Source organism: Pithys albifrons, chromosome 14, assembly GCF_047495875.1.
Source record: "Pithys albifrons albifrons isolate INPA30051 chromosome 14, PitAlb_v1, whole genome shotgun sequence".
Classification (NCBI taxonomy): Eukaryota; Metazoa; Chordata; class Aves; order Passeriformes; family Thamnophilidae; genus Pithys; species Pithys albifrons.
The window spans coordinates 17,243,482-17,266,277 of NC_092471.1; the positions used below are offsets into that span (position 1 = coordinate 17,243,482).

Below are 22,796 nucleotides of genomic sequence, written 5' to 3' on the forward strand. Positions count from 1 at the left end.
CTGCAAACATTTTATCCTCTAGCTCAATGAATAAAATAACTGCTGTTTCCTCAATATTTGACCAGTTGTTTCACTATCAGCTTCCCAGAATAAACCGATTAAAGTTGTTTTTAAACTCTAAAATACCCAATAAAAAAAATCTTATTTCACAATCCATATTAAAGACACATTATAAATCCTTTACGTGGGAATAAACGAATGGAAACTCTAATAAATGAGTAGCTGCCATAGTCCAACAGATCAATAAAGACATCCTCACAAGCAGTTTATAGCCATCTATAACATCATCTACTAATGTTCTTAAAACCATCTAACACATGTTCAACATGCTGAAACATCAGCTCTTCCCTTCCAAAGTCATTATAAACAAACATCTACATGCACCCACCAGCTTCCCCTCGGGCAAGATCAGCTGCCCATCATTTTCACTGGTTCACTGCAGGTGTCTGATCAAGCATTGAAGCTCTGAAGTGTTACTCCAGTACAAATTACTGGGGCAAAAGTCCCTACAGATGGCTTAACTTTCCTAGAAGAATTTCTCATGCTTTGGGGAAAATCTTCTTGCCTACACATGTGGATACAGGGAGGGTTCAGCAGCTTGGGGCAGGGCCCCTCACTGGAAACACACAGAGCAAATGAAGGCACCAGCTGGAAAAAGGCATCCAAAGGAGCATGAGAAACACCTTCCCCTTCACAACCCTGCAGACTGGGAACTTGGTTGGGCCCCTCTGGAGAGCCCAGGAGTGTGCAGTACAACAGCAGCTGGTGATGGACTTCAGCCACACAAGTGGCCCATGAGAGGGTGGGCAGGCAGGGACTGGTGGTCCACTCCCTCGCACCACTGGACCAACTGGTTGTCCACTCTATCCCACAGCACTGCAATGGCACTGACTGCTGCAAGGTGTCCCCAAAGGGCACAGTGCTGACCTGAAGCCCAGGTGCTGGTGTCACACCAAAAGCTATCAATCTCTTCTCACAATGGGCTCCTGACCCCTCCAGAGTGTTTGTGATATCCCTGAAGCTTTGATACAAGCTTGTTGCCCTAAGCACATTCATAAGTTATTTAAGAGAAGACTTTCACCCTTAGGCACAGCTGTCAAGCCCATGTTCCTTGCTCGCCTTCTGATGTGTGCATGCCTTTTCACACAGACCTTCCTCTTGTCGTGCACAGGGGGTTTAAACAGTGACACAACTGGGATTGTGAGAGAGGAGAGCACCATGACTGTGCAAACCCATAGCAAAGCTGCCTTTAGAGAGCAGCCCCCAAGAGGAAGACAACCTTTTTTTAATTTGTTCACAGATCTTAACTTCAGAAGTTTGACAAGACAGAGCAGAGTCCCTGTTGCCCAGAAAGGTAAACAGAAGGAAACGCTGTTCAGCCAATGCCTCAGCTTCAAATTAAAACTCATCAAGAAATCTCAGACAAAAACAAAACTCTGAGATAAGACATGGATTTTTTTTTTCCCCTAAGAAAGGATCAAATTCCTCCCTGGAGTAATCAATACAAGGCACGAATTCAGATCAGAGAGAAGAGATAGGAAGTTGGGAGAAATGTAACACTAAGGCAGAAAAACAGATGAAACATAGTCCTGAAACCCTAGAAATCCTAACAAACCACAAAGGACCACTGGATTTGTCATCTAATGTTTTTCTCACACAAGCGTAGATCTATGTAATGTTTATGATGAACTGCAGGCAGATTCATCACACACAGGTGAAAATAATGAAGAGCTCAGGACCAGCCCGAGGCCAGGCTGCCTGAACACCTGGGGACTAGCTTTGCTGCAGAAGGGTGTGGGACACTGCAGCAGGATTCTGTCACTGCCACTCTGGTGTCCCCACAGCACAGGCAGTGCCTGATGCTTCTGCCCAGAAACCAGGAACAGAGCTGCCTCTATCCCTCCACCTGCCCTTGAGCACTCAAAAGCTGGGCTGCTGCAGGCTGCAACTTTACATGCACCCAAAGAGCTTGTGAGGGTCTCTTCTCCTGCAATTTGCAACCTATCCACAGGAGAAAAAAAAAAAGACAATTTCAACACTGCATCCAGATTTTAGGAAACAAGAGTTCTGTAAACTTCAATCTGGTCAATTTAACAGTTTCTACTGTTACAGGTTATTCTCACTGTAAATAGATTTCTTCTTAGATCTTGACAGACAGATAAAGCCTCACTGTTTCATCTTGGAAAGCACTGTACTTTCAAGAGAAGGCAGCTCTAGACTTAAATTATTCTATTTTCAGCCCCTCTACCTTAATACTTACACAATAACATACAAGGCTTTGCTTGCAGGAGGTCAGGACAATGACAGATGCACTGACATGTAACAGACCAAGCATCCCTGCAGAAAGTCTCAACCTAAAGGGAACCTCTGTGAACCAAGGTCCAAACCCTCTAGCCCATCAGCACTTGAATTAGTGAAATACAAGTGGGAAGACAGGGATACAGATGTTTCTTATTTTCTCAGAATCCATCCTGCCAAACTACAACATCATTAAAAAAGCAGGAAGAAACGATGCACCGCAGAAAGAAGAGACAAGAAAAACTCCAACTGAGGTGTACTTCACTTACAAAGGAATAAAGGAATACAACAGCAGGATAAATATTAACAAGTGGCTATAGATCAAAACCATTAGCAAGACAGAGCTGATGTAGTAAGGCCAGATAAAAGGCACCATAGGACCATGCCAGGCATCCCTGATTTGAGTTCTGTTGCAAGCAGACCCTGACAGCACCAAATCCTGCTCAAGCCCAAGGGTGTCTGTTCTGAGCCCAGTGTGGGCAGGGAGATGCTGACACTAAGCCACAAAGAGCAGTGCAGTGAAGAGCAAGAGGAGCCTGGGTTGCTTTCACTCTGGACACACCCAATTGTGAAGCTACAAACTGGGGCTTCTCCCCTCTGCCTGGATGGGACCCACTTGCTGCCAACCCTGAGGACAAGGAATTGGTGCCAGGCCCTGTCCCCAAGGAGGAAGAAACCAAAGGGTTCAAGTGCCTCGTTCTGCCTAGGGATTTGTAATGCTTTAATACAGATGCCTGTGTTTGCTGGTCCTAGTAAACACCACGAACACTTCAGATCATAAACCTCAACTGTCCAGGAGCCCACTGTGCAGCCCCAGACTGGCAGGATGCTCTCCAGCCACCACCCCCTCAGCAGGGTGAGTCAGTCATTTAAGGACTCCAGAGACACTGCAGAAGCTTCAAGAAATACTGAGTTACCTTGTAAGCTATGCTGCATCCAGGAGGGATAACACAGATCGATCCCAGGCTACCTACTTAACATGGTACAAATTCCTTTTTAATTGCAATTGGAGAAACTGACTTTATCTTGAAAGTTTACACCTCATTGTTTAGAAAACTGAACAGTCTATTCTAGCCTCCTCTTCCTGGGGCAAAACCTTTTCCTCCTGGCATCACATAGAAGAGACCAACAGTTCCCTGATCACCCAATACAGAAACTTCATCCACCACTGCTCCAGGTGTCCTCTGGGCTCCTCACCCTTACACCAAGTGTACCTCAGGCAAATCCCCAAACCCCATTGAAGGAGGAAGTCTCTGGCTGAGCTGGAAGAAACCCCCGCCCTGTTGTGCAAACAGACATGGAAAGGTCCCACATGCCTCCTCCCCAGGCTCCTTGTAAGCTTTCAATTGTCAAAGCATATTAGAAAGATTTTTGAGGCTGTAAGGAAGTAAAAGCCTGGAAATTTCCCCCTCTGTCCCTCTCCACACATTCTCAAGATGACTGTTTCAGTTGCAGCACAATGGGCCCAAATTTCATCAGATAAGAAATAAGGTACAGGAGGCAGAGCTGTACAGGGAGCATCACTGGCCCTCAAACCCCCAACCACCACCATCACCCCTCATGTTCATTGTGCTGGACATCACACAGTTGCAGAACTTCAATCACTCCTCACAGTACCATAATACAAAGAATATTTCTGTGCATCAGTCAGTCTTCGAGGATCACTCATGGTCCCATCACTTACATCCTATTCTTTGCACATCTCTTCCTTTTGGCTACAGGATGTCTCACCCTTTGTCATTCAGTTCTACCTCCTTCTCCCAGACACATCTCTCTCTTACTTTGAAAGCAAGGCAAGCTCCAGGTGCACAGCCGAGGCCTCTCTGTGTGTCAGCTCTGCAGGGAGCCCCGGCAAGAACAACCTGAGAGCTATAAATAGATGCTTCCCACTGCAACCCCTCAGGGCTGGGCAGAGGATCTATGTGACTGCACAGCTCCAGACCACACGCAGAGACCAGTGCTGTAGAAGTTCCTTCCATGGGACTTTTTCTTATCCTACAAGGCTGACCATGACAACAGATGTCTGCATCCCCTCAGGGTCTGTTTCTGTTCCTCTTCTGACTTAATAACCAATCTGCCCCATGTTTTCCCAGGGGAAACACAAGTTATCTGCTGATAGTTCCTTCTTCTCCTCCCCTACTCTGAGTCCTATAATATGATCTCTTTATGCAGCTATCCCTTCCCCAAGCCCAGACTGTCTTTCAGGGGTCATGACGCCAAAGAAAAGACTCAGTTCTGTTCCTAAGAGGAATCCAGCCCTGGCTCAGCTGGCAGAGAGAGGGAAAAACCTTCTACTAGCAATGGAAAACTTGTCTGGGACACCAAAGTTTGTGTCCCCAGTGCTATAGGATGTTACTACAAAAAGAGCAGTCTGACAGCCACTTTCTTTCCCACAGCATCCTTCTTTCCTCTTCAAAGCCATCCTGGAATATGCTCATAAACCTCTAGGTGCCTCAAGACAGACTCTGAGGTAGAGAGGATGCCCCGAGTCAGATCCTGAAGGCAGGAACAGCAGCAAGGCCCAGGAATACCCTCACCTACAGCCCAGCTCTGCAGCACCAGGAACTCTGGAGCAGCCTCAGCACTGGTTTGCTTTAGTTTGTGTCTGCAGCATCCTGGTAGGAAGAGGAGCTCTGGCATGGGAGCTATTAGAGTGGGTGGCAGCAGATGGTGAAAACAGAGGGGATCAGAAAATAAATACAAAGAGGGTATCTTGAGGGGAGAAGTCACCACATTAACACTCTGTTGCTTACACAGTCTCTTTTCCCAAAGTCTAAACAAACATTGCTCTGTTCCTGGCACACAGGAAACAGCTCTGCTGAGCGTGGGGGACAGGCACCAAGCACACAGCCCTGGGAGGTGCTGCAGCCCTCTCGGCCCTTCATATCCCAACTGTTTGCAGGTGAATCAGTCTCATACAGAGCAGGGAAACCAGCCAAGAAGGGATACTGCATGTCCTGCTTCCCACAGGTTACCCACAGTTTTGGCCAGTCTGTCTTTCCATTAGCCTGTGTGTGGACACAATGGCACCACACCTGCCCTTCACACTGACACCAAAGCAGGACTTTCATGTTACTAATGGGTGCTCTTACCTGACATCTTTGGAAAAGCAAGTGAAGATATTCCTGAGAGAAATGGGGAGAGCCATTGCTGGATCTGTCTACAGGAACTGCCCAGTGCTGTCTCACAGGAAAACCAATGTACCTTGTCAGTCACTGAGTAGCAAAGCTGCTAATTTGAAGCAAAGCGATGGCTCTCACAGATCTCATGCAGCCTTGGACAGCAGGAGTCCACCTCTTGCTGATTATCACCCCAGGCTTTTCCATTAACCCTAAGTCTGGAGTCTGTAGCAGGACCATTTTTGTTTCTCTGGCCACAAGCAACTGTGTGAAAGGTCTTTCCCTCTAACGTTCGTCCTGAGAGCAGCCCTGAGAGACCTCTAAAAGTTTGGCCTTGGGGAAAACAGGTCCAGCTAAAAGTGGGGAGAGTTTGGCTCACCAGGCTGCCCCATATACAAACACACTGAGGACAATTTACTGCCAGTCAACAGCCCCCCAAAACCTATAGCCCTTGTCAAAACCTCCCATCTGGGTCCTTGGGACCATTCTGCCAGGGGAAAGCAGAGGTGAAAGCAGTCTTTAAACATACAGTAGCTGGATCAGGCAAAGACAATTTATTATGTTAAGCACGTTATTAAAGGATCTAAAGCAACAGAGAAAAGATGTTCCAAGAAAGGTTTTAACTTCCCCAGCAAGGGGCTCCTGGGAGTCTTCTTGTTAATACTTTGCATGGGTTTGTCTGCAGTCGAGCCTATGGTGAACATAAATGCCCCCTCAGTCCCCTTTCAGAACTCATTTCAGTTAAATCAATACAGCCATCGGGGAGGCTTGAGGATGCAAAGCTATTAGTGGGACCACAGTTAATTCTGGGGGAGAGAAACAAGCAACAAAAGCAATAAAACTGATGGATTGCTTATGCAGACATGGTAACCCCTTCCTGTCTGGGTCCTGCAGTGTGGCAGCACACCAGAGATGAGGACATTTGCCGAAGAAACCCTTCTTCCCCAGGTTTTGCATGGTCTCTGCTTGGGATCAGAGTACTCCTGGACAGGTGCAGGGCAGAGGGCTGTGGCACAGAGATGGGCATGGGGCTGGGAAGAGACAACAAAGCTGCTCTGAGGAAGGGAGTGTGCAAATCCAGTGGGGCACTAACACTGGAATCCCTAACAGTATGCAAGAACTCAGGAAAGCTTGTTCCCAACCTCTCTTGGCAACAGGACCTTCAGAAAACAGGAGAGGACACAGTGACTGCAGCTTTGGGTGGAAATCATGGTCCAGCAGCACACATTTGCAGCTGAACAGGAATGCTCAGAACAGTGCAGGTACACACAGCTGACAGCATCTGAGAGGGGTTATCTGTCACAGCATCACACCAAGAAACCACTCAGGACTACATCTCCCTCATCTCAGCTCACATTTGTCTTCCCCACACATCTCCCCATTTCTTCTGCCTCTTTATATCACATTAACTGAAGCCATGAGCATTAGGTGGGAAGGTGGCTACCATTATTTTGCTTTCTAAAGCACCTTAAAAAACTGCAGGTCCTTGGAGAGAACCTCAGCAGCAGCAGCAACAATGGCAGCAGTGTTAAATGCAGCTCAGGTGGCAGCAGAGCCCGGGTGACTGCCTGGTGCCCAGAGCAGCAGATGGGAAAGAGTTTGCCAGATGAAAACTACATAGGAAATAACTGCGAAAGTGTCAAGATAGAGGCTCTGCAGCAAAGCAAACTGACTAGAAAGCAACAGGAACATGAGCTGAAGGTCCTGCAAACTGGTGGTATAGAATCATAGAATTGTTGAGATTGGAAGAGACCTTTAAGAACATCAAGTCCAACTGTCAACCCAGCACCACCAGTATGTTCACCACTAAACCATGTCCTCAAGTGCCACATTCACATGTTTTTTGAACACTTTCAGGAGTCGTGACTCTATCATTTCCCTGGGCAGCTTGTTCCAGTGCTTTACAACCTCTTCTATGTAAAAACTTTTCCTAATATCCAATTTAAACCTCCCCTGCTGCAGCTTGAGACCCTTGCCTCACCCTGTCACTTGTTATGTTGGAGAACAGAGTGATCCACACCTGACTCCAAAGTCCTTTCATGAAGCTGTAGAGAGAGAGCAGGTCCTCTTGGAGCCTTCTTTTCTCCAGGCTGAGCCTCCCCAGCTCCCTCAGCTGATCCTCATCAGACCTGTGCTCCAGACACTTCCCCAGCTCTGTTGTCCTTCTCTGGACAAGCTCCAGCCCATCAATGTCTCTCTCTAATTTCTGAATGTATCAGCATTTCTGAAATGGTAATGCCTATAAAATAGCAACAATGAGTTCATCCATATCTGCTCCATCTACAGGCCTGTCACTGTAATGTCACAGGTGACCACAGCACGAACACTTCTCATCCCGTAAAACAACAAAGTAGCACAGCCATAGACTGACTTGGGCTCTCCTCCCGACAGCACCAGACTTTTTAATAAGTCATCTGAACTCCCTCTCATTTCTAAAGCTACACAGCTGTGAGAAGCATCATCTCTCCACCCAACTGACCTCCAAGTCCAGGTCTCAGGCGGTTGTCATATCCATCCAGCAGCCTGTCCAAGATGCGGGTGAAAATGGTGATGTTATCTTTGCTGTCGTCAACAACATCTGAAACATGCTTCTGGGAAAGCCTGGCACAGGAGGAGGGGAAACAAGAAGAAAAATCATCAGAAGAGAAACCTACACTGTACATGCTCTGAACAGTTACAGGGAATGAAGGTTCCTGCTCCAGGCTGAACTGCAGGACGGAGCACACTTATTGATAAAGTGATGTGCTTGCAGAACTTCCCATCGGGCATCTCTAATCAACTCCCCTCTGCCACCGCAGACCTCACCACAGAGGCATCCCCACTGCCCCCTCCCCAGCTCTCCATGCTCAGAGTCAGCACCATGGAGAGTAGTTTAGGAGCCTTATTTTAACAGGGAGCCTTCTGCCCCAGCATCTCTTGCCTGCCCCTAAGATTGGCCGTTCTATGAAGTGGGGCTGTGGAAACATCAGTTATTCGAGTGCCACTATCTCCTTACAGGCAGCATGGAAGGAGTGATGCCAGTTATTTGTAATATTGAACACTTTCAAAGTTCTCTGCCCTTGGGAAGAGGGGAGACAGAAAAGCAGGAATTCCGTAAAGCAGGCTTGAAGCCTGAGTCCATCATTTAAAACATTCCATGAACCATTTCTGAGGTTTCTTGAACTTTCCCTATTTATAAAAACAAGTGAGTTTTCATGTTCCCAGACCTGCTCAACAGAGGAAGCCTGGAAGTCCCCAAACAAGATGATTTCCTCAGAACACATTCTGCCCCAGGTGAAATAAAACAAGTAGTAAATTTCTCAAACAAAGCTCATCTTGCTGAACAAAATCTTCAATGCAGTTTTGCAAACACAAGGGGCTCAAATAATACATTTGTGTTTTGTGTCTCCCTTTCAATCAACAGAAAAAGAGCCTGCAAATCCTTCTGAAACCTCCTGTCTTTAAAAGAGATTTCAGACAACACAGAGTACCAGTGCTGTGGATTCAAGTACAGTATTCCCCAGCAGAAATAGCTGTTAGGACCAGAATAAATGGAAAGGCAGAAGATTAAGTAACAGAAAACCAAAAGAAAAATCTATAGAGATGAAGAGATTGCAAGGAAGATGGAAGAGGAAATAAGAGAGAGACCACCGAGGCCAAAATAAGATTAAGAGGCACAGAGAGGCAGCAGGTGGGCTGAAGAAGCCCAGCCAGGTAGGAGACAAAAAGCTGCTGAGTGGAGGGAGCAGTGCCCTACTCTCCACAGTGGGAGGGGAAGAGAAGCCTCTAAATTGTTACTTTGTAACAATTTTGTCCATTTCCTTCTCCACCCCAACCTTATTTCCTTTTGCTCCACTTGGTCTGTTCAGCCACTGGTTTAAACATGCATGAGAAGTAAGTGGGGAAAAATCAAACACAAAAAGGAATGTAATTTAAGCAGTTCAAAGCTCAATCCTGCTGCATCCCATCTGGTTGGACTAGTCACCCCTGACAATACTGGTGCATTTGTAAATACACTGGGTAGGGCCAGTAGGGTGGGTTATAAGTAGCAGAGCTGGCTTGGAGTTTTCTATCAAAATGTTCGCCCAACAGGAAACCCAGATTCCATGAGATAAAAGAGCAAAAAATATTTTCTAGAAAAAAGATAAAATTGAGAGCAGAGTATGGGTATTTTTAGTGTTAGGCTGAATCAATATTACTTAGTATGCTGCAGTTAATTGAAATACTCCATTTGGGGCAATTCTGATAATTTCCATTGCCTTCAATAACCAAACCCTCTAGGAAACTGCACTTCACTTCTCCAGGGTCCAGATCCCAGCTGGCCTCTGCTTTTAGCAAGCCAATACCTGCTGTCATGGGAGAATTGGTCAGGTCAGGAAGCTCAGGCTACAGGCAGTTCCCACAGGATGTGAGGGGGGTGAGGCATGTTCAAGATAACACCTGGCCCAGCCCTAATGCAACCTGTCAGATCCAAAGCATCACAACACTCCAACACTACAAACTGCATCACAGCCTTCAAAATTTCAATTTCCATTCGAATCAAAACTTTATCTTTGGCTTTTCATCTGGACTTGAACTCCCTGCAGGTAAGTAGAGTTTTGAGAAATTTAACAAATGCCTGCTGTAATTAGTGGGGTTTCAATTGTACCAGCTTTCAATAGATGTCATAGTTGAAAGCAATCTGTACCGGTGTCTGCTGATGAGTATATAACCATCTATAACTTATGAATAGCTAGCATGCTCATGAAAGCTCATTCATTAATGTTTTATAAGCTATCTTTAAAAATTATCCATAATATAAAGAGGACAGATTTTTGTGAAGGAAGTCCTGGTGGAGGCTCTGCAGTGATGGGAAAAATGAGTTTACAAATTTCAAAGCTGTTTTACTTAGCCTGACATTTGAGGTTTTGACTTCAATGTGAGCAGTGTGGGATTCACTCAGGAGGCACTGGGGAAAGAGCAGAGTAGGCAGGATGAGGGAAGGTGCAGGCAGGGGAAAGGCAGCAGCATCTCTGTCTGACACCTCATTTTGCAAAATTCCTCAGTCCAGCCAAGGTCTGAGCTGGTTCAACTAACCTCAATGGAACGCTTAAGCTGCCCTTTAGCAAGGCATAAAAGAACTGCAAAGAGGGATAGGGATCAAGGTTTTAAAATAATTAAAAGCCTTTAGGCAGGGAGGACAGAGGTTTACAGCAAATTTAATTAGGATAGGCTTGAGGAAAAGTCATTACCTTGCCACCTGTGCTTATGCTCTCTAGGGAGCTGTGCCACATCAGCACAGTAACCTCCACACAAGGATCCCCTCACACACAATTTAGGAAACAAATCCTTCAGTGGACCAATATTCCGAGTGATCCCCATGTGGCAGGTGGTGAGGGAGCATTGGCAGTGGCTTCAGTGAATATGTGATAGGAAGAAAAAACACAGTAGTGAGGAAGGCAGAGGCAGGGCTGGATGTACAGGAGCTGCTGACAGCCGTTGTGGGAAGTGGGTGCCAACCCCAGCAGCTGGAAGGGAGGTGGGAGACCAGTGTCCAGGGCTGGCTGTGCCTCTGCAGGCAGGGGAAGGATGGCATTTATAGGGCAAGGCATGCTCAGGATCATCCGGAAAGTCAGATCCAAGCAGATGAAGCAAAACAGGTGGGGCAGGGTGGGAGGGGTGTGTGGGTGCCAGAGGAGCAGCAGCACTGACATCATCTAATTCATGAAGATTCTTGATTGCTGCTGGACTTGTAACTCAGCAGACAGCACTTCAGTATCCATACCTAGCACTCTAAAGGCTTTTCTAAATGTTTTATAGAAATCATGTATTATTTGCATTTCTCTCCCTCTGTGCAGAGCTCTTCCCTCCTCACAGCTGGTGGGTTTTGCTGGTGGCATCTCTGCCTCCCTTTCTCAAAGGGCTCCCAAAACTCACCAAGCAAAGGCTCTGGTAGGATGCAGAGGAGGGCTGCAGAGCCTGTCACAGACTAACAGGATTTGTCTCCTCCTGACAACTCCCAGAGGCTGGAAAGGTGAGGCTGGCAGCAGCACTCTCTGTGCCAGGACAGCTGGAGCCTGCACATCCTAGAACACCAACTGGGGCACAGGGAGAGCAGCATGGCCAGGAGAGCTGGCAGAGAACCCCAGTGCTACAGCACATCAGGTGTGCTGCCTGTGTGTCATTATACCATAAACAGCTAAACAGGTGAAGCAGATTAATTTTCTTTTCTTTAAAATAGTATTTAAAAAATTAAAAAGGGGGGGGGGGAATCTCTCTTCCAGGTTAAAACTCATGCAAGCCAAGTCCCTGCCCAGAAAAAAATTGTGCAGAGACCAAATCTGAAAATAGGTTTTGTTGCAAAAAGTGCTGACAACTGTCAGTGAGAGAACCTCAAATAGTGCTAATGTCAGCCACAAGGGACTGAACTGCCCCTGGGGACACGGGGAGGGTCAAACACAGCAGAGATGCTTTTTAGTGCTTTGCCCTAGACTACTTCATGCAGGTCTTGACCATGGGATATTTAAGATCAGCAAGAGAACTGCAGCCTTGACCAACAGCCTCAGCACTCACCACCTTACCCAGCATCAGCAGGGAGAGCCAAAAGCAGGACTAGGACTCCAAGGCTAAGGAGAGAGAAGGACCCCATTCCCGGGAGCCTCAGTGCCATGGTGTCAGTGCACAGCAGCTGGGAAGGGAGCCTCCAAAACCTGCCAGGGAAGGCACAAAGGGGAAGGAGAGGAGAGAAAAGAGATTTTATTTACTAGGCAAAAGCAATCCAGTTAATTCAGTTTTTCACATCAGGTCATTCATGTTAGCCAGCAGTCAGTATTTCTGAGATCCTGTATTTGAAGTCACAGACACCCACTCTGGAGACCAAAGGCAGGAACATCCCCCGGAGAAGTTGCACTATGGGGTCAGAGCAAAGCATATAAATACACATACAAACCCTCACCACACCTTCACAGCAGATCCAGCAGCTCTCCAGGTGCATAGCTCCACTTGTAAAATGACCACATTGGCTCTTCTTCCAACCACCCCTTCCTCCACCTCACCCTGTAGTCTCAGTCACAACTTGCCCCTTGCAACAGTTCCCAGATCCCCTGGTACCTGTGCTACCTTGGGGACATCCATACAGCAGAACCACTCACTATGTCTCAAGACTCATTTTTTTTCAAACATTTTTCTAGACAGTTAGGCCCTCATTTGATTCTGGTAATGACATTGCCAGAATTATTATTAAGTTTAAGCACTGAGGCTCAAGGTGGTGGGAATGTTTGACAGTACTACACTTAGTGTGCTCAGATTTTTCATTAATGCTCAGTTTTACTTTTATTGTGATGTTATTGCACATTTAACTGCCTTCCCCTTTTATGTATCTCATTATGTTGATGCACCTTGGAGCAGCAGTGCCAAGCAACAGCCTGTATAGATACAGTTTGTCGTGTCATCTCCCCATCACGACACTTCATGTCTGGCACATGGGGATTCAGCCCAGCAGAGGCTCAGCACTGTGGCAGCCAGGCACAAATGACCAGTGTGAGCCCTCAAAGCCATCAATGAAGGCTCACTTCAATGACAGCATGCAGAAATCAGGGCAAAATGCTCAGCAGGCACCAACGTGGCAGAGCTTCAAGCAGCTCCCTCCAGCACTAAAGGAGATGCAGGGTTGGAAAACAAAGCCTAGCACTGGAATGGCAATTCTCAGCTTGTGGAGGGTGCTCCAGGATGCAGAGAGCACGTGAAGTATGTAAGTGCTACCTAAAAGCAGGGGTTTATGCACAGGGACATGAGAGACAGAAATTCACAGCAGAAATCCCGTGCAGAGGAAGTAGGGAGATCAGCCAAGCAGGATGGGAACACCTGTAGGTCACATATGTCATCTATGTGCAGAAATGGGTATCTGGCTACCCCTGCCACAGATGATTGGGAGAAGGATCACTAGGCCAGACTGGATTGTGTGTTAGGTCATGTTTCTGCATTTAGAACAACCTAAATCTCTTACCCTGGTCACCCCACAGCGTTTTGGCCCCAAAGTCTCCCTGGATGCTATGCCTGGTCCTTGCTTTTCAGCTCTAAGAGGACACAAGTTGCCAGGCAGGCAGAAGGTAAGAACCAGACACTACCAATCCTTACCACCCACCCTGGCTTTTGTTCTGGCAAGATATTCACTAACAGCAGGCACAGGAGGAAAAAAATAGCATTGGGCCCTAGTTACCTGTATCTTCCTCTCCAGCACTCATTGAAAATCCTTGCAAATATCAATGCAGGGATTAATTTAGGCCCAGTGTGCCTGGGCCTTATTTAATCAGGATGCTACTTAGGGAGGCTCAGCCTTCACACCAAAGGAGGCTGCAGGAGCCTCTTGCATGGACACAGCTACACATCTGGTAAGAAAAGCCCTGATTTGAGATGGTTCCTCTGGCCCCTGCCACCTTCCAGCTGAGAAGGGACATACAGTTTTGGAAATTGAAGTATTTGCTGATGAAGCACAAAGTAGCAGTCTGAACATCTGTTCTGTGGGAAATTCCAACATTGCGGGGAGACTCATTCCAAATCACAACAAGGACAGCTAAAATGTTGATGTTTCTTATGAGGCAAATTCAGAACGCCTTCAATAAGCAGCTCCTTAACAGATTGCATTTCAACTTTTCCCTTCATTTCACTTCAACTTGCATATTACACAATAGGATTAAATTGATTTTATTCCTAAGACAATTTCAAACACTTGCCAAAAGTAAAAACAGAACCATTGCTGCCTTCCCTCTTCCCTCCCCACACCACAGTTAGAAGTTTTCATTGAAATCAACACTTTCCCATTCAACTGCTGATTTCAAGAAATGGTTTATTTTGGCAGACTTGGCACTGCCAGCAGATTCTGACCAGGGATACCACACAAATGAGGATGCTTTGGATTTGCAGCAGGTGTCTCCCGGCTCTGCAGGAACTGGTCTGACTCCTCTAGAACATTTGGGATTATCAGATTTGGTGAGACCACGGGCAAAGGAGATTATGCACATGGTATACAGCTGCTAAAGAGAAGAATACCTGAAAATGAAGCAACAAGGTAATTCAGAGGGACAGAAACAGTGACAAAAGCCAGTAGCATTTACACCTTCCATGTAGGCATGTATAGGATGTACCTATCTGTGCCAAGAAGCTCTAAACAACTGCATTTCCACCATATCTTATTCATACAGTTTTCCTTCAATATAATAGAGAGATGAAGGGCTCATTTTCTGCTTTGGATAATTCTGTTGAGGAAGGTGCTAGCCAAAGATAACAGGGCTGCTTGAATAAAGTAAAATATGTGCTTAAGTAATTTTAAGCATCAGAACCAGTTCTGTATAGCTGTACTGAGAGAAAAATCTGTTTTCACTACTTGTCCAAGTGAATATTTTGCCAGTCACATCTCAGTTTGTTCGCACCGAGAACGTCCCCAAAATGGGGTATGACGGTTTGCTGTGGCTGCACTTACAGACTTGGGAAGGACAACACAGCTTGGAAAACAGCTTGGCACTGTTTTTTACCACTTTCCTTTTGTTCATGCATTGTATTTTTCCTGAGGAACAGGATAGAAGAGGCTCTATGGCATTTCCCTTGTTCTTTGGCTAACACTACACTCAGAGATGGACTGAGAAACAGACCCAGTTCTGCGGGTGGTGGCTGACATTCCCAAAGAACAAAGGGGCTTTATGTGTTGGTGATGAACCCTGGTAGACTTGTGCCACTGAGCCATGGTGGACCAGGGGTGCTTGGGGACCAGCAAGCTCCTTCCAGCACGGGTGTTCATCACTCTATTGCTAAGCAGGAAACATGAGAATTCTCTGGAAAATGCAAGGAAGCTTTTGTAGAGGAGGAGGTTTCACCCTTCAGACAGTTTAAGGTATCTTCCCAAGCTCCTGTAGCCAGATCATAGGGCGGTTTTCATGGCAGAATGGCTCTCACCATCACTTCTCCCCTTTCCTGGCTCTTTCTAGTCCAGGCTCATCACCAACCACAGACACACACAAAATCCCAGCCAGTGCAGGTGTTTCATAATCCCAGTATCTATTGGTCACACAGCTTCTCTAACAAAATCAGTTTGCAAAAATCAGTCCTGGTTTCAACAACCCAATAACTGAGCTCCTCAGATTTAACACAAAGGAGTTGCTCCTGGAGATGAGGCTCTGGCAGAGCAGGCAAGGGTGTTCCTCAGTGCACAGCAAAGGAAAGGGTTGGAAACACCCATGAGTGTGCCTCAGAAAAAGTAACACTAGAGCTCATCCAGCCCATGCAGGTGCTGTCCCTGCAGAAGGCTATTCAGTCCTCACTTCCCACTCAGGAAAGTGGCAACAGCAAAACAGTCACCATCTTGATGTGAACACCTGCAGGGATCCCTGATACTCTTGGAATAGTGAAGGAGGATGCGTGCAACCTGCATTTGACTGCTTGTAACCAAGAGAGGGTTTAGCAAGGTTAATTGAATGTTAACAGCCTCAAAGAAAAAAAAAAGCCAACATCTCTTACTAGGACTTGAAGGGGAAACTGCTTAGTGTTCATGAAGAAAAAAACCGAATGCCAAAATGCGTAAGCTCAGAAAAGTGGTACAACTTCTTAGACTGACCCTTCTTTCATGTAAATTAAAGAACATCACCCCAGAGCTTCTGGTTCTCATCTACATCTATGCAAGATGGAGTCTGTAGGGATAGTATGTGTTCAAGGCAGCTCTGCACTTCCTTCCTCCATCTGTCCATTGCTCATTTCTTAATGGCACAGTTAGCAAAGGCATTCATCACTAATTGTGCAGTTGCTGGTAACCTCCACAGCTGAATCAAATGCAGATTTTCTAAGGGGCCGTGCTAACACTTTGCAGCTGGAATCCAGCAATACTTGAAGTTTCCAATACTGTGCATTCTGGAATTTGGCAGGTGTCTTTATAACCAAATACCTAATGGCTTCATAAACATACTCACTCCTCTCCAATACACACAGTCTGTCCAATCTCCAGAGCATCAGAGCATAACAACACTCCTGAGAAATACAGCCTTCCTGTTGGTTGTGCTATGAACAAGGAATTGGAAAATCTTCCTTCTCCCCACGACAGCAACACACTCCAGCCCCTGCTCCTGGTGAAGTGGGTTTGGGAACCAAAAAGAAGTGCTGGAACCTTCCAGATAAGTAAGGTACCCTAGTAACTATGCTAACATTGGGTATCTCCTGACTTGGCATACTGAGCCTGATCTTCCCAGGAATCCTTATTCTAGAAACCATTAAATATTCTGAAATGCCTTCCTAGGAAAGAGTGATTAGCACAGGCTTACTGCTGACAAGGAAAAGACAGATAGAGCTCCGGAGGTGGAGAATGAAAGGTAAAGCTTGCAAAAAACTTGGGAGAGCAGCCCAGAAAGGGAGATACTGGAAGCATCAGAAAGGAAATGAAGGCAGGAGAGGTCTATAAACCCATCCGGGCACATTTGTGATAGTCCCATTAGTATGTCACCCAAATTACTGCCTCCCTGGAACTTGCAATCTGATTCACTTCGCAATCATCTCACCATGCAGGCAGCTTTCACAGAGCAGCCCAGATGACATATTTGCCCCACCACTGCACCTAGAGATGCTGTCTACCTGCAATGTCATTTGATCAGCATTCCCACATGCCATGCATGGACACCAGCAGTATCAGCTGAAAGAATGCCATGCATTGACAGTTCCCAATCAGGCCCCAGCTACCAGGACCTGCAACAGTTCCACAAGTTTGCCAAGTCAGATATCTTAGAGATGGGTGTGCAATGAGAAGCTGATGTTGGGAAGCCAGCTGGAAAATAGATTGGGAAGAAGAGGCAACTTCAGCCCAAGAGCCCAGATAAAAGCAGCTCTAAGCACGGAGAAGAAGGTGATCTAGACCCTGGTGGTGTCAAGCACTATCCACCCAGCTGCACAGTAGTGCTATGCTTGGCTGTGCTATAGATGACCTCACAACACCTGCATATTTACCCTCAAAGTCAGGAGCACTTGCACAGCACAAGAAGCTCATTAAAGCCATTCCTCATTGCACTGAAGCCTCTGCAAAACAGGTCCCAGGCATCAGAAGAGATCCTTCAAGACCTCTCAAGGATTGCAAAATCATCCAGCCTGCATGGGCTGTGCTCTGTCCAAATGACAGACCCCGACCCAATGCGCACACCAGCCTTCTGGTGATCACTGCTGTGCCTTTTTAGTGCTTCTTTGGGTAGAGCTCTGAGCTCTCTCTACAGAAACAGCAGCCAGCAAGTGCTCAGTGCAGCAGCAATAAACACAGGCGATGCACATGCTGCCCTGTGTCCGTTTGGAGAGTTTTTCCTTCAGTTCTCAATAACTTCAGCTAAAAAGGAGGGTCCCTTGGAATGAAAATACCTTTTCATTTGAGGGCGGGGGCAGCAACGGTTCATCTGGAAGCCTGGAAGTGATAGAATAATACACCGTGGTGTTTCACAAATCCCTTGTTTTGCATCCCTTTGCATCCCAGGTTGTTTGCATCCCTTTGTTCTGAAAGGAGCTCACTGGGATGCCTGCATAGGCTGCACGGCACAGGCACAGACACCCAACCCAGCACATACTGGAAGCAGTGCAGCACTGCCAGCATCATGCTCTACCTGCACCTGCCAGCTCAGGGCCAGGCTGGGTTTTTTACCCTGGACCAAGGCAAGTGCTCTGCTTCCATCACCTGAGGCAGCCTGGATTTCTCCAACTTGCCTCTAGTTTAGTCTTGAGCTGTAGAGATGCTGCTGAAGGCCAGAAGCTACTACAGCATTTTATAGAAATCAGAGAACAAGGAACAGGCAGCAGTACCTCCTCCTACCTGAATCAAACTTGCTGTTTACCATCTACTTAGAGAAACAGCACTGGCTCACAGCAAGGGGTGCATGGCAGAAGAACCACACAGTCTTCAACTCACAGGCATGAAAATGTTTGTGCTTACCTACCCAAGAGGCACACATTGGCTTGGCCCTGCAAACACACACACTGCACAAGCCATAAACAACCTCTCCATGAATCTGCCTTGCACAGAAAGGTACAAGGGACATGTGATGGTTAGCAAATGTGTTGTCTGCAGCTCTGCAAGAGGTGCCAGCAGAAGAGGACACTCGGAACCAGAGGAACAAAGCACAGAAATTAAAGGTTTAGATCAAAACATAAATCTTGATAGCAAGCCTTAGAGTGGATTTCTTCTGTAAGTGGATCTGCTGGTAACGAAGACATAAGGTCTGTGCCCAACTCCCAACCCAGCTTTAATTTTTCAAAATGAGAAGCCGCTTGACAGCTTTTCCTCATCAAAACAAAATTAATCCCAGTATTGCATCTCTCTACTCAAAAACACATCCAGAGGGACTGTAGAGTGATTCACACCCACAACTGCTATGGGAAACCATTTGCACTCATAGTGTAACAAGCCAACACTGATTCACCCACATAATTACAGGCAGACACTGATTCACAGCTACTGCAACTGCAGACAGACTGACTCACAATCAAGGCAACTGCAGACAGACTGAGGCTCACAAGCACAACTGGAAATACAACTGTGCTGACAATATCCACAGTCTGCAATCACATATACACACAAATCTTTGGAAAACTGGCTAGCACCCTCACCAGTCCAAACACTGCTTGCCAAGCCCTGTGATTTTTTGCTGGTGCTTTTGACCTTCACCCCACAGCCATTTTTCCTTCCCTGATGGAACAATATCCACACCTCAGCAGCTGTCCCTTCCCTGACAGCCCTCACACTCGCCAAGTATGACAGTTGGAGCCTGACCTGAGGAGCAGAGCTGTGTGGTACATATTCAGACACACAATGCACACAGGCACAGTAAGTGTATATGGTGCAAGACATCAACATACATCCACTTTTGTACCACACAGGGCTGCACCAACTACACTGACTTCGTGTTTCCAGAGTACAAGTAAATGCGAGCCAAGTATAATAGATTTAGCCCATGGGCAAAGGAGATGGCAAAAGACTCACCACTGGGCAAAAGCTTGAAAAGCTGGATTATTTACTACACTCTCTGGCTGGGTATGTAATTATGTCAGCGTTCAGCCTGGGTATTGTGCTACTTTTTGTAAACAGTTGGCAGGAATACTCCGACTGAGATGAGGGGCTGGGCTGCTTCTCCAGTGTTGCGGGAAGCAGGCTGAAGAGGACATGGTCTACTTAGACAAAAAGAAATTGAGGTGAAAGAACAGATTAGCAGGAAAAGATGAACAAGAAGCTGAAAGTGAAGTGGGGCAGGCAGCAGTCTACAGACAAAGAAAGAAGAGCAAAGGAGAAAGAACAGAAGGAGAAAAGCTCCATGATACAGACTTGCGATAAGAAGCTCCAAAGCAAGGAAAAGCAGCAGCCACCCAGTGCCGAGTGAGTCTCGCAGCGGTGCAGACAATGCATCTGTGCCTCCCCACTCACTGGGCTCTGCTGCACTGCAAACCAGGGGGAGATTGCAATGAAAAGGACACAGCAGCCTCCAGACAAGCATGTGCCGAGGGCCTGGGCGCAGCCATGACCCCTCCAGCTGTTTGGAGCTCTCTTGGAAAGAGCAGGAGGGTCAGGGTTGCGCTTCTGTGCGTGTTTGTGTGTGTGCTGCAGGACAACCAGCCACCACAGATGTGGGCTAAAAGGCAGGCTGGCAAAACTCCACCAAAACAGCATCACCTCAATACACCCCAGAATCCCTTATTCTCCAGGGCAAATAGAAAGCGGAGGACTTGCCTGAACCACAAGTAGTGTCTTCTAGTTGTGGGTTGGTTCTGCCTTAGCACCTGCTATTTTTCTTCTTCATACTCCCCTAAAGGAAGCTAAGAGGACCAAGAGGTGAAGCAGCAAACCTGCTCTGCTGCTGCCATCAAAACAATTCCGATGAGCAGCCACTGTGAGCTGCTCCTGCTAGCCCACAGCAGTGGGAATCTCACCAGAGGGTCTCAGTTCTCTGTCTGAGGACGTCGCTACATTTGCAGCCAGTCAGCAGCAGATTTCGGGGGAGACACTACACATGCAATTGGCCAGGGAAATGAACTATTTGTTCTGTTGTACTTTTGTCCAGGCGAGAATCACTCTGGCAGAAGGCAGAGCGAGGAACAATGGATAAGTGTTGCAGTGGGGACTGTCTACCGCTTAATTGCATTATGCTACTCATTAATGATCCGTATCTGTCTCAGTAACTCTAGGGCAAGGAAAAAAGATCTGTAGCTCTTTTCCCTGTCCTTCCATACCAGCCTCATTGACTGCAGCCCCCAACACTCCTTTCCCTCCCCACCCCGACACAGCATCTGTGCCCATTAGGCCTGGCTGCGGGATACGGGGGAAATTTGACTTTGCTTTACTACACCGGTATCCCCACTCAACCCTTCCCCTGCATTCCCCGTCCGGGTCCAGGAGCGGAGCTCAGGGTTATCCTTGTCCAGACATTTCTCACCGTAGCCTCTCTCCCCACTCTCCAGCCGGCAGTACCAGGCGGCTGGGCTGGACCCCGGGGGTCCCCGACGGGGAACACCCCTGGCACGGCTCAGGCGGCCGCTCTGCTCCGGACCCACATGCTCCGGAGTTGCAGCGGGAGCGGAGATGCTCCGACCCCGCGGCCACCCAGCCGAGCCCCGCCTGCCCGAGGGATGCTCTTAGGGCAGAGCCCCCCGCCACCTCCTTCCTCCACCGGGCCCCGCCGCTCTGCCTATTGTTCACCGGCCCCCACACAATAGCCGGGGGCCGGCGCAGCCCCGGGGAGCCCCATTCCCAGCCCGGGTCCGCACTATTCCCCGCGTTTCCCCCAGCCCCAGTCCCTGCCGGGGATGCGCGGAGCGGAGCGGGGAGACCCGAGGGACCGGGGATGCGACCCATCGCCGCGCCCCCCTCGCACGCACTCACCGCCGCGCCGGCTGCCCCGGCGGGGGGCTCGGGGGCGGCTGGAGCCCGCTCCGCTCCGCAGCGCTCCGCGGGGCTGCGCGCCCCCAGCCCGCCGTGTCGGGGCTGCCAGCAGCCGCCTGCGCGCTGCTCCGGCCGCGGTGAGGGAGGTAGAAAGGGAGGGGAGCAGCATCCCCCCGCCTTCCTCCTCCTCCCCGCGCCCCGGAGGAGGGTTTACCCACCCGCTTTGTGCGGAGCTGCCCGCCCCGCCGCGTAGGCAGCGGGGATGGGTCGCTGTCGCTCTCCCTGCCCCGGCTTGGGGCCACCTCCCCAAGCGATCGATGCCACGGGGTCCTCTGCCAAGCGCCGGCCTCACAGGACCGCGGCACCCCCCGCCATCCGTTCCGCGCCGAAGGATGAGCAGAGCAAGGCTGGCTGCTCCCAGCGTCTACCTGTTGAAGGGGGGAGCTCCCCGAGGTGCTGATGCTCTGGAAAGAGGAGACAGTACCCCGAGGGGTGCACTGCGCCCGAGCTCCTGCCAACCTGCCTCCACACTGCAAGGCCTGGCCGAATCCCGGGTCTGCCAGCGGGGCAGGGAAGTTTGGCCCGCAAGTTACAATTGCTGAGGTTTATATCGCAATAAAACGATTTGCAGAGGAAAACAAATGCAGAGAAGGGGAGAGGATGAAGAGAGGTTAAAACGCAGTGAAAACAAGGGCAGAATCAGCATGGAACTGCAAGGATGCCAGAGGAAGGGCAATGCAGGGTGCACTGGCCAGAGCTGGCTGGGCTTTGGAGGTTTTGCAGAGCCACACAACAGCGAAGCTGGGAAGGCGAAAGCTGACAGTAAGGTACGCTCAAAATATATTGTCCCTGCAGAGCTCTCCTTGGTGAGCACTCACTGCAAGGCTCAGCTGCAGCTGTGACTCCAAGGTACATAACCCTTCCTTCATCACTGGGATGCAGGGTGAGATTAAGGATCACACCTGCAGGCATTACTGGCCACCCCAAAACTCCTCTAAAATATCTTCATTATGAATACTTTAAATAACATGAAAACATACTTTAGGCTAAGGGCCCTCCAGGCACGAGTGATTAAATTCAGTTTAACTGTCAGCTCTCTGCATTTAGATATTAGAAAATTACCCAGTTCTTGCTTCCAGGGAAAAGTTAGGGGCAATCACTGTTCTACCTCATCCCTACAGACCACAGCCAACCTGACTTTGGTGAGATAGGAGCATTCATCATGACAGTAAGAGGAGAACATAGTCTCTCATCCAAAGCAAAATTTCATGTCCTTATGGCCTGACCATGGTCTTTACTAACTCATGTACCCAGATGTCTATTAGCAGAGATTCAAATGCCAGTAGAGTTCTGCTTTCCTCTGCTGAGTAGGGTCCATAGGCAAGACCTGATGAGCTCACAAGATCTAAAGACCAACATCTTGAACAAAAACTGAACATAGTCCAATAAAGTGCCCGCACAATCAAGTCTGCCATCTTTTAGACCAGAGGAGGAAGAGTCCTTGGTGTTACTGCAACACTTGGCTCCTTTACAGGAACTCT

General features: G+C 48.0%; 1 protein-coding gene across 1 annotated transcript in view; it reads right to left on the bottom strand.

The window, feature by feature from the left end:
- Positions 1-21,385, bottom strand: part of LOC139678521 (gamma-aminobutyric acid receptor subunit alpha-3-like) — a 76,206-nt gene extending 54,821 nt beyond the window's left edge. The window contains exons 1-3 of the mRNA XM_071569401.1: positions 21,256-21,385; positions 11,957-12,085; positions 7,897-8,018 (exon numbers count right to left, since the gene is read on the bottom strand). Coding sequence (XP_071425502.1) covers positions 7,897-8,018; positions 11,957-12,045 — 211 coding nt within the window. The 5' untranslated portion in view covers positions 12,046-12,085; positions 21,256-21,385. The remainder of the gene's footprint in view (positions 1-7,896; positions 8,019-11,956; positions 12,086-21,255) is intronic.
- Positions 21,386-22,796: the final 1,411 nt, after the last annotated feature.